This window comes from Callithrix jacchus, chromosome 5 (genome assembly GCF_049354715.1).
Source record: "Callithrix jacchus isolate 240 chromosome 5, calJac240_pri, whole genome shotgun sequence".
Classification (NCBI taxonomy): domain Eukaryota; kingdom Metazoa; phylum Chordata; class Mammalia; order Primates; family Cebidae; genus Callithrix; species Callithrix jacchus.
The window spans coordinates 137,292,939-137,304,448 of record NC_133506.1 but is presented as its reverse complement, the minus strand read 5'-3'; the positions used below and the strand labels follow the sequence as shown (position 1 = coordinate 137,304,448).

The window sequence follows — 11,510 nt, the reverse complement described above, 5'->3', positions numbered from 1 at the left end:
GCCTGCGTATGGTGGTGGGTACCTGTACTTCTAGCTACTCAGGAGGCTAAGGTAGGAGGATCGCTTGAGCTGGGGAGGCAGAGGCTGCAGTGAGCTGAGATCCTGCCACAGCACTTCAGCCTGGGTGACAAAGTGAGATCCTGTCTCAAAACAAAACAAAACAACAAAAACAAAGCCTGGCCATCTGTGACGGGGTCCGGCTTCTGACACCACATCCAGGGGAAGCAGGAGCAGTGCAAGCTGGCCCAGCAGCAGGGGTCCTCACACTAACCCCCTGCTCACATGGACCAGTCCATTCACGGGAAGATCCAGATCTGACTCTGGACAGACCCTCTGAGATTCCACTCACGTGAAAGCCCAAAACAGGCCCCACTGGCCCCAGCATGTCAGAGCATGGCTTTGAGCATGAGCATGGCGTTGAGCATGAGCACAGCCTTGAGCATGAGCACGGCCTTGAGCATGAGCACGGCATTGAGCATGAGCACGGCATTGAGCATGCCAGCAGGGCCTTGAGCATGAGCACGGCCTTGAGCATGAGCACGGCATTGAGCATGAGCACGGCATTGAGCATGAGCACGGCATTGAGCATGCCAGCAGGGCCTTGAGCATGAGCATGGCGTTGAGCATGAGCACGGCCTTAGCATGAGCACGGCATTGAGCATGAGCACGGCCTTGAGCATGAGCATGGCATTAAGCATGAGCATGGCATTGAGCATGCCAGCAGGGCCTTGAGCATGAGCACAGCCTTGAGCATGAGCATGGCATTGAGCATGCCAGCAGGGCCTTGAGCATGAGCATGGCATTGAGCATGAGCATGGCATTGAGCATGCCAGCAGGGCCTTGAGCATGCCAGCAGGGCCTTGAGCATGAGCAGGGCCTTGAGCATGAGCATGGCCTTGAGCATGCCAGCAGGGCCTTGAGCATGCCAGCAGGGCCTTGAGCATGAGCACGGCCTTGAGCATGAGCATGGTATTGAGCATGAGCATGGCATTGAGCATGCCAGCAGGGCCGGAACTCCCCACTGGGACCTGGGGCGGTTCACAGGCTTAGATGGGTAAGAATTCCCATACTGCCTCTGAAGATTGGTGTCTTTTTGTTGTTGTTGTTTTTAAGACGGAGTTTCGCTCTTATTACCCAGGCTGGAGTGCAATGGCGTGATCTCGGCTCACCGCAACCTCTGCCTCCTGGGTTCAAGCAATTCTCCTACCTCACCCTCCCGAGTAGCTGGGACTACAGGCTGCACCACCACACCCAGCTAAGTTTTTGTTTTTTGTTTTTCTTTTTTTGAGATGGAGTTTCGCTCTTGTTACCCAGGCTGGAGTGCAATGGCGTGATCTCGGCTCACTGCAACCTCTGCCTCCTGGGTTCAGGCAATTCTCCTGCCTCAGCCTCCTGAGTAGCTGGGATTACAGGCGCGCACCACCACGCCCAGCTAATTTTTTGTATTTTTAGTAGAGACGGGGTTTCATCATCTTGACCAGGATGGTCTCGATCTCTTGACCTCGTGATCCACCCGCCTCGGCCTGCCAAAGCTCTGGGATTATAGGAATGAGCCACCGCACCCGGCTGGATTGGTGTCTTCACTGTGTGAATGATACACTCCAATAAAACATTTCCTCTCTCCCCAAAAATGCACTCAGGAGAGAGAGGCCTGGACCTCAGCTCCTCCACCACGAGCCCAGAAAGGGTGGCGGCCCCAGGGGAGGGAGTGTCAGTGTGATAACCTGCTTTCTGCCAGCTAAAACGAACTCTCTCAGACTAAAAGCTGTTCAGGCTTTATGTCAGCTTCTTGAGCCGGACAGACTCCATCTGAGCTACTTCATTTTAGTTATTTTCCCACCATTAAGTGTGTAACTGTAGTATGTAGCTGGGGCAGGCTGACACTGGGCACCCAGGAAGGCATTTGTTGATAAGAGGCTGAGTTAAGTGCTACCAGCAGAGCCTGGGAATGCAGGTGCAGTGAGCGCCCAGAGCCTGTTATCTATCAGTTGTACGTCTTTCACGACAGCTTCACCCCTGGCACCTGGCACTGTTTTATTTCTCATGTACCAGTTTATCTTTTAACTTTTTGCTTACTCTGCTTTTGTGAAAGATTGGCTTCAGCTAAGTTCCCCCTCCCTTTTAAAACTAGGGTATAAAAGACCCCCTAACTTTTTCGTAGGGGCCGAGAGAATTTTGGGCATTAGCCATCTCTCGGTTGCCAGCATAATAAAGGACTCATAATTCAATCTCAGAGTGTGGCGTATTCCTTGACTGGCTCAGGTACAACATCAGGAGGTGGGAGCTGTGTGGCTGGGGTGGGAATTGGGGCTTGGGTCGGCTCCAGGATTTCCTTCCGCCCTGTGCGCTCCTCCACCAGCCCGGTGGCTTCGCCAGGCGCCCTCCGTTGGGGGCTGGCATGGGGGAGGAGGCATGGGCAAGCTGGGTAGGTCCCCCGGCAGAGGCTCCAGAAGCCCAAGTGAAACTAGGCGGCGGTGCATGCAGCGCGTTTCAGCTGGGCGGGGGCGCCCCAGACCCCTGTGCAGGCGTGCGCTCAGCCCGGGGCGGTTTGGTAGCAGGCGCAGCGCAGAGGCCGGGGCTCGGGTGGCCAGTGCCGTCCTCCCCCAGCGCTCCGGGACCTGACGCCGCGCCCCTGCAGGCAGCGAGGGCCCTAAGCAGCTGGGCTGCCAGCAGGAGCTCCGCACCCTGGAGCAGCACCACCGCGATGACGTAGCCTCCCGCGGCCGCCAGATTCGCGCGCAGCCACTGCTGGAGCGGCGGGCCGCAGCCCTCCAGGTACACCACTCTCTGGGCTGTGTCCGCATCCAGGCCCAGGACTCCGAAGCCGCACTGGTCATTGACAGAGGCTCCATCTTCGCGGGGGTCGATGCAGCAGGAGGCGGGAAGGCTGCAGGCCTGCACCCCTGGGGAGCTGCAGTTGAAGTACCTGTGAGACAAACGGGGGTGGCGTCATCTCTGGAGGGGAGGGCCCACTCTTCCGAAGCCAGGCACGGAGGTGAAGGTTGCCTACCCACCTCCACCCTCCCATGGCCACACAGGCACATGCACATACAGACACACATCCACATATTCACACACACCGACCCACACAGCACCCAGCTCTCTCTGCTGTATCCCTGTGCATGGCAGCCCTCTGGCTTGCAGGCAGCGGTGGCGGCTGCAGAGACTAGCAGGAGAATAGTTAATACGAAACAGACCAGCACTGATGAGGGTGGAAGTGAGAGGACTTCCCTCCGCAGAGGCTGCTCGCTCATGTGAACTCATTGAGGAAGTAGAGTTGGAGTGGGGAAGGGTGGATGGAGCTCTGGCAGAGGATTCTGGAATGGTCCACAGGTCTTACTGGTTAGAGCAGGGGCTTGAGAGGCAGTACCCAGCAGTGACAAAAAGCAAGGGTGGGGGAGGAATCCCCAGGGTGGCTTGGGAGTGTTGAACTCATCACAGCCCCCAGGTCAGGCAGTCCCCAGGTGCCCTAGGCATTCACTAGTGTCCCGGGCTCTGCACGTGACCCAGCAAACCTGCAGGCTCATCCCCACGGCCCCTCCACTCTAGAAGAGTATGCCATTCCCAGGCAGGGGACGGGGTTGAGGCTGGCAGCAGACGAGGCATCATGACATTCTAGGGGGGCTGCCACCAACCCAGTCACATGTGGCCAAAAAGCAACCTATGTGGTGCTTCCCAGAATCTGGTGCCCCACCCAATAGCCACCGCTGGGTACCGATGGCCAGTTTTTAGGGTCGCCTATGACTTCATCTCTTGTGTTCAGTTGCCCCTGGATACACGCACCAAGAAGTCGTGGGAGACAGAGGGCATACTGTCTGTCCTGGGTGTGGCATGGAGAGCAGGGTATGCATGCACTGGGGATAACTGATAAAACAGGCAGCTAGCCAGGCACAGCAGATCATGAGGTCAGGAGATCGAGACCATCCTGGCCAACATGGTGAAACCCTGTCTCTACTAAAAATACAAAAAAATTAGCCAGGCATGGTGGCCCGTGCCTGTAATCCCAGCTACTTGGGAGGCTGCAGCAGGAGAATAGCTTGAACCAGGGAGTTGGAGGTTGCAGTGAGCTGAGATCGTGCCACTGCACTCCAGCCTGGCGACAGAGCAAGACTCTGTCTCCAAAACAAAAAACCAACCAGATAGCTACCCCCAGGCAGAACATAAGAAAATCCTGCATTGGATCCTAAGTGGACAGTGTTTAATAACACTCACAGTGGAGGGAAAATTGTGGAGTCAGATTCTAGAATTACATCCATAATTAACCTAAAAGTCATTTTCTTTTTTCTTTTTCTTTTGAAATGGAGTCTAGCTCTGTTGCCCAGGCTGGAGTCCATGGTGTGGTCCCGACCCCTGTACAGGAGTGTGTAGGTGTACACATGTGAAACTTGTGAGCACATGAGACATGCTGGTGTGGATGTGGGTGTATGTGTACGTGCATGTGGCATGCAGGAATGAGTGTGTGCACGTGACTGTGTGCGCATGAGTGTGTGTGCCTCTGGCCCCTGTGCGGCCCCGCCCCTCACCCACTCCAAGACTCACAGGTTGTGCTGCCAGTCCTGGTAGGAGGCCGCCCCGCAACACCTCAGCCCAAGCTGAACTTGGTCGATGAGGAAGCGCAGGTCTGGGTCGTCCTGGTAGTGGGTGATGGCCACTCGCAGGGTGTGCTCCAGGCTGTCTTGCAGAGGGCCCCAGAGGGCCACTACCAGTGCCCCCACCATGGCTTCGAGCACCAGGAAGGCAAGGATGCCCCCCGAGAAGCCATGTAACAGGCAGGTGTTCTCACAGAGGGCACCCAGGCAGCCAGCCAGGCTCACTGCACTGACTGCCAGTCCCCCCAGTGCCAGCCCCAGCATGGGGTCTGAGGGCAGGGGCCCCCCCAGATCACTTCCCAGAGACCCCCTGACGGCCAGGCCCCAGAGCCCGATGGCCAGGGCCAGCAGGCCCAGCAGGGTGAATAGGAAATTGGACAGGAAAATCAGATACTTGACACAGCTGCTCCCTGCAGAGAGGGAAGGGGCTGTGCCTTTCCCAGAGGTGGCCTTCAAGGCCTGGGGTTTGGTCCCCGAGGGACAGCAGCTGCAGTCCCAGCCCTCTGCCTGGTCCTCCCAGGGCACTGGACCTGGGCAGTCAGAGGTGGGTAGACTTCGCGCAGAGAGGGGCACCTTCTGGCCTGCGGCATCCTGCAGAGAGGAGAGGAACAGGGTGAGACCTCCTTCATTCACATTCTGTAACAATCGGAGAGGGGTCAGGGAAGAGCACAGTGGCAGAGCCTTGGAAGAATGGGAGAATGCCGGATGGTGGAGGGCAGAACTGGAGCTCAGAGACTCAGACAGTCAGGGGCAGGGGGCCCTCAGGCCTGTGCAGCTCAACTGGGTGGCTGAAGGGACAATGAGGGTCCCAGCTCTGCTACCTACTGGTGTGTGGGACCCCACCTTTAGAAGAGGGTGATAAGCAGCCCCTGCCAGGTTGGGCGAAGATGGAACTGGGCAGTGCTCAGTGAGTGCACCCGCTCCCTCCCTGTCCCAAGTGTTGGTGGTGAGGCCTCCCTAGGTGGGTTGGGGCTCCCCCTGGCTTTCCTGCAGTGCAGGCCTGTGGTGGTGCGTCTGCATCCCCAGAGTTTGAAACAGCATCTGTCTGTACCAGTCTCTGTGCCTGCAGCGTGGACCTTGCACAGTCACAGAGGGGGTTCCTCACCAGCCAGAGGGGCTGGCCCACGTGGCTGCCCTTTCCCTGCCCTCTGAAACCAGTGCCCATATCCCAGCACCCATTCATTCCCACCAACAGCCCACACTGAGTGTTGACACTGCACTGGGCTCTGCCCAACAGGCTCCTAGGACAGGAAGGAGGGTGTCTGGGAGCCCAGGGAGACCACCTGTGGGTGGCAGGGCTTTCAGAGGGGACCCTCTGGCCCACTAACAAAACGGGCCTGCTGGTCTCTCTCTGTGGGGGAAGAGGCAGCCCTGCAGGTGCCCAGTTCTGCCAGGGACAGAGTTTTATTAAAGAGGAGAATAAGAAGCCATGTCGGGCCGGACGTGGTGGTTCACGCCTGTGATCCCAGCACTTTGGGAGGCTGAAGAGGGCAGACTGCCTGAGTTTGGGAGTTCGAGACCAGCCTGACCAACATGGAGAAACCCTGTCTCTACTAAAAATACCAAAAAAAAAATAATAATAATAATTAGCCAGGCGTGGTGGCAGGCGCCTGTAAGCCCAGCTACTTGGGAGGCTGAGGCAGGAGAATCTCTTGAACCCGGAGGTGGAGGTTGCATTGTGCCACTTCACCCCAGCCTAGATGACAGAGTTAGACTGTCTCAATAAAATAAATAAATAACAATAAAAACCAATAATAAAGAAAAATTAAATAATAAAGAAAAATAAAAAGGAGTCCTGTCTATGTGCTGGGAAAGGATCCCATTCCAATCCAGTTTCACCGGGAAGAAGCTGAGTGTAGCAACAGGATGTTGGCTCACTGCAGCCTCAAACTCCTGGGCTCAAGCCATCCTTCCTCCTCAGCCTCCTGAGTAGCCTGGGACTGCAGGCACTGCCACCACATCCCGGTCATTCTTTTAAATTATTTTTTGTAGGCCGGGTGCGATGGCTCACACCTCTAATCCCAGCACTTTGGGCAGATCATGAGGTCAGGAGATCGAGACCATCCTGACCAATGTGGTGAAACCCCATCTCTGCTAAAAATACAAAAGTTAGCTGGGTGTGATGGTGCATGCCTGTAATCCCAGCCAATCAGGAAGCTGAGACATGAAAATCACTTGAACCCGGGAAGTAGAGGTTGCGGTGAGCTGAGATTGTGCCACTGCACTCCAGCCTGGCAACAGAGCAAGACTCTGTCTCAAAAAAAATTTTTTTAAATTATTTTTATTTTTATTTTTTGAGACGGGGTTTCACCATGTTGGTCAGGCTGGTCTCAAACTCCTGACCTCAGGTGATTCGCTTGCCTTGGCCTCCCAAAGTGCTGGAATTACAGGCGTGAGCCACTGCGCCCAGCCAAAAATAATAATTGTTTGTAGAGACAAGGTCTCGCTACATTGCCTAGGCTGGTCTTGAACTCCTGGGCTCAAGCAATTCTCCCTCCTCAGCCTCCCAAAGTACTGGGATTACAGGAGTAAGCCACTGTGTCCACTCCCAGAGGAGGGTCATTTATCAGCCCCACAGACCTCAACAAGTCACTAGAATCAAAAGGGCAGGCTGCCAGTGCCTGGTTGTCCAGACTGCGGCTGCTGGAGGCCAGGAGCTGTTGGAGGCTGGCTGCAAGGGACCTTTGCCTTCATCCCCTCCTGCACCCTGAGCCAGAGGTTGCCCCCAAGGCCCTCAGGGAGACCCAGCAGATCCAGAGGCCAGCATGGGGCCGAGAGAACTATAGCAGTGGGGAAGCAGGAGGGGACTGCTTAGAACCACCTCCCAACCTAATCTCAGCATCGAGGTGTGGGGTGGCACCAGGGGTGGGGGTGGGTATGAACCAGCCCAGGGACCTCCCTTGGGACCTCAGGGCTGGGGGCATCTCCAACCTCAGCAAAGGCCACTTGGCACTGCTCACCTGGGGCAGTAAGGGGCTCTTCTCCCCCTCCTCCATCCTTGACACTGGCACAGAAAGCCCCCCAGCACGGGCGCCGGGAGAGGTTGACTGGCTCCTCTGTGGCTGGGCTGCTAGGCTGGTACTGCCCGTGGCCCTGGGCTGCTCTGTGAATGGTGCAGCCCTGGGCATGAAAACGGGGGAGCTGCAAGCCCTACCCAGATGCCAGAGTCACAGCTGAGTCATGTGAGGAATCACATTTTAGAGCTTAAGGCGGTCTCTGCTTGTGGAGACACATTTCTCCCCAGCGCTGGCTCTGTGGATCTCCTAAGCTCTGCGCAGGTGCGACTTGGGCAGGGATGTTTGGGTGCAGCCTTGTGGCTGTCACTGCAGGGCCCCCGTGCGGACTTCAGCTCGGCAGGGTCAGCAGCCACTCCATCAGCTCCCAACCAGGGAGTCAGGCCCCTGCAAACAACTCCAAAACCAAGAGACCCATTGGCAGCCCCAGTGCCAATCTATCCCCCCGGGTTTGTTCACTGCAAGAATGAAACAGTGTTGGCTGGGCCACTGTACTCCAGTCTGGGTGACAGAGCAAGAATCTTTCTCAAAAAAGAAAAAAAAATTAGCCAAGTGAAGTGGCATGCACCTGTAATCCCAGCTACTCAGGAGCTATTGCAGTGAGCTGAGATCCTGCCACTGCACTCCAGCTTGGGCGACGGGAGTGAGACCCCAGTCTCAAAAAAAAAAAAAAGACAAACAAAAAAAAAAACCAAAAAACCGGAGAAACCACATCTATTGACAACTTGATCTGGGATTCTAGTTCTAGGACTGTTAGAAAGTAATTCCAAACCGGCCAGGTGCGGTAGCTCACGCCTGTAATCCCAGCACTTTGGGAGGCCGAGGCGGGCGGATCACAAGGTCAGGAGTTCGAGACTAGACTGACCAACATGGTGAAAACCTGTTCCTACTAAAAATACAAAAATTAGCTGGGCGTGGTGGCGCATGCCTGTAGTCCCAGCTACTCAGGAGGCTGAGGCAGGAGAATTGCCTAAATTTGGGAGTCGGAGGTTGCAGTGAGATCATGCCACTGCACTGCAGCCTGGGCAACAGAGTGAGACTTTGTCTCCAAAAAAAGGAGAAGAAAGTAATTCTAAACCACCAGTCTGTCATGGTAAAACCACCTTTGCAAAAATTATAACTGAGACAATTATTACAGTTAAAGGGATGGGACTTAGCTGACTCCATCTAGCTTCTAACCTCCAAGCTGTCCTTATTCATTTCTGGGTATAGGCTGAACTAACTTCGGGAGGCACTTAGTTTATAGTTTAGCTTTGAAGCAAAGGTGATAACAACCCTTTTTCAAAACAAACTCCCTTCCTACCTGGGGACAAGACTGCCTTTTCAGGATTAACAAATTAGCCACAACATTATAAATTATGGTTTAGGAGTTATGCGGCTGGAGGCTACAAGATTTTTTTTTTTTTTTTAAAGATGGGGTTTCATCATGATGGCCAGGCTGGTCTTGAACTCCTGACCTGAGGTGATCCACCCACCTTGGCCTCCCAAAGTGCTGGGATTACAGGTGTGAACCACTGCATCTGGAGAGGCTACAAGATTCTAAGTCTCCCAAATTGCTCCTCAGGATAACATCTCCATTGTAAAACAGATCAGCTCTGAAGATATTTTGTAGACCCTGCTCTCCATGGTTCAGCTGGCACCACCCAGATTGATAAACTGGCTCATCTGGTCTGTGGCCTCTGACCCAGGAACTGACTCAGCCCAAGAGGACAATTTTGACTCCCTGTCATTTCATCTCTGACCCAACCAATCAACACTCCCTACTTTCTGACCCCATACCCACCAAATTATCCTTTAAAACTCTGTTCCCTGGCCAGGCCTGGTGGCTCACACCTGTAATCCCAACACTTTGAAAGGCCAAAGCGGGTAGATTGCCTGAGGTTGGGAGTTGGAAACTAGCCTGTCCAACATGGAGAAACCCTGTCTCTAGTAAAAATACAAAATTATCTGGGCGTGGTGGCTGTCGCCTGTAATATCAGCTACTTGGGAGGCTGGGGCAGGAGAATCGCTTGAACTCGGGAGGCAGAGGTTTTGGTGAGCTGAGAAAACACCATTGCACTCCAGCCTGGGCAACAAGAGCGAAACTGTCTCAAAGAAAAAAGAAAAAAAAAAAACCCTCCAATCCTCGAATTTTCGAGGATACTGATTTTTTGAGTAGTAATAAAACCCCAGTCCCTGGTAACCCGAACAGCTGGCTCTAGGTGAATGAAACTCTTTCTCTATTGCAATTGGCCTGTCTTGATAAAGTCTAGGCAGTGGGCAGGGACCACCCATTGGGCAGTTACAATGGCAGTCTGAGCAAACTAATAGAATTACTAACATAATTTAATCAATCAATATAATTTAACATAGTTAAAAAGAACTCTCAAATTGTGATGTTGTGAAATATGTATATATTTGGTCTTCCAGTTTCCTGGCATGCAGCTCCTAAAATCCTTAGATCTGTGAAGTGGTGTCTTTTTTCTGTTTTTTTTTTTTTGAGATGAAGTCTCACTCTGTTGCCTGGGCTAGAGTGCAGTGGCATGATCTTGGCTCACCGCAGCCTTGACCTCCTGATCTCAGGTGATTCTCTTACCTCACTACCTCAGCTTCCTGAGTAGCTGGGATTATAGGAATGAGCCACTTCACCAAGCTAATTTTTTTTTTCCTTTTTGAGATGGAGACAGTCTTGCTCTGTCACCCAGGCTGGAGAAGGGTGACCCCATCTCCGCTCACGGTGACCTCTGCTTCACAACTTCAAGTGATTCTCCGGCCTCAGACTCCTGAGAATCTGGGAATATAGGCATGCAAGACCACATCCGGGTAATTTTTTTTTTTTTTTTTTTTTTGAGGCGGGGTTTCACTCTTGTTTCCCAGGATGGAGTGCAATGGCGCGATCTCGGTTCACTGCAACCTCCGCCTCCTGGGTTCAGGCAATTCTCCTGCCTCAGCCTCCTGAGTAGCTGGGATTACAGGCAAGAGCCACCATGCCCAGCTAATTTTTTGTATCTTTAGTAGAGACGGGGTTTCACCATGTTGACCTGGATGGTCTCGATCTCTTGACCTCGTGATCCACCCGCCTCGGCCTCCCAAAGTGCTGGGATTACAGGCTTGAGCCACCGCGCCCGGCCTCAATTTTTGTATTTTTATTAGAGATAGGTTTCACCATGTTGGCCAAGCTGGTCTCGAATTCCTGACCTCAGATGATCCACCTGCCTCCGCCTCCCAAAGTGCTGAGATTACAGGCGTGAGCCACCGTGCCTGGCCTAATTTTGTTTCACCATGTTGGCCTGCTGGGTCTTGAACTTCTGGCCCCAGGAAATCTGTCCACTTCAGCTTCCCAAAGTGTTGGGATTACAGCCGTAAGCCACCGCGCCCGGTCTGAAATGTAGTTTTTTTATTCATTTGTTTTTCTCATGTTAAAATTTTTTTATTTTTTCTTTTTTTGTTAATCAATGAGAGCTTCTTATGTTGCTCAGGTTGGCCTTGAACTCATAGCCTCGCCTCCTCAAGCGCCAGGACAACTGGCCAGAGCCACCGCAGCTCCCGTCTCATGTTAAATTTAAAAAAAGACTTAAAAAAAATAACAAAGGTGTGGTCCTCTCCCTGAAATTGTTTCTCTCCTTAGCTGTGCATGGAGGGAAGTTTGGAATGCTATTTCCCCAATTATAATTCGCTGTAATACGCAGCAGTAGCTATTTTTGGGTGAGATTTCGGATGCTTGTCTTTGCCTCCTTTTTGGGCTTTTCTGTACAGCTTGCGTTTCCGAGGACGAGCATTTGTTGTCATCGACGGGGCATTTTTCCAAAATTCGCCTCCTCGCGGTGCCGGGAGGGGAGGCGGGTCCACGGCACCACCCTGCGCATGCGTCCAGTCGTTGCTGGGACCGGAACCTGGTTTCCCGGCCGCGCGCCTAGGGGAGAGTCTT

General features: G+C 53.6%; 1 protein-coding gene across 1 annotated transcript; it reads right to left on the bottom strand.

Annotated features, from left to right (window-relative positions):
• Positions 1-2,021: 2,021 nt before the first annotated feature.
• On the bottom strand, positions 2,022-7,723 carry TSPAN10 (tetraspanin 10). The gene is made up of 3 exons (XM_008997899.5): positions 7,550-7,723; positions 4,540-5,180; positions 2,022-2,926 (listed from the first exon to the last, which is right to left on the bottom strand). The coding sequence occupies exons 1-3, from the start codon at positions 7,715-7,717 to the stop codon at positions 2,491-2,493; spliced, it is 1,245 nt and encodes a 414-aa protein (XP_008996147.4). The 5' UTR covers positions 7,718-7,723; the 3' UTR covers positions 2,022-2,490.
• Positions 7,724-11,510: the final 3,787 nt, after the last annotated feature.

Bases quoted from the DNA above. Each gene is read 5' to 3' on its own strand.
- TSPAN10 (XM_008997899.5), bottom strand. From the start codon at position 7,717: ATGCCCAGGGCTGCACCATTCACAGAGCAGCCCAGGGCCACGGGCAGT. The intron at 5,181-7,549 runs GTGAGCAGTGCC...TCCTCTCTGCAG, and splicing joins AGAGCCCCTTACTGCCCCAG to GATGCCGCAGGCCAGAAGGT. The intron at 2,927-4,539 runs GTGAGTCTTGGA...TTTGTCTCACAG, and splicing joins CAGGACTGGCAGCACAACCT to GTACTTCAACTGCAGCTCCC.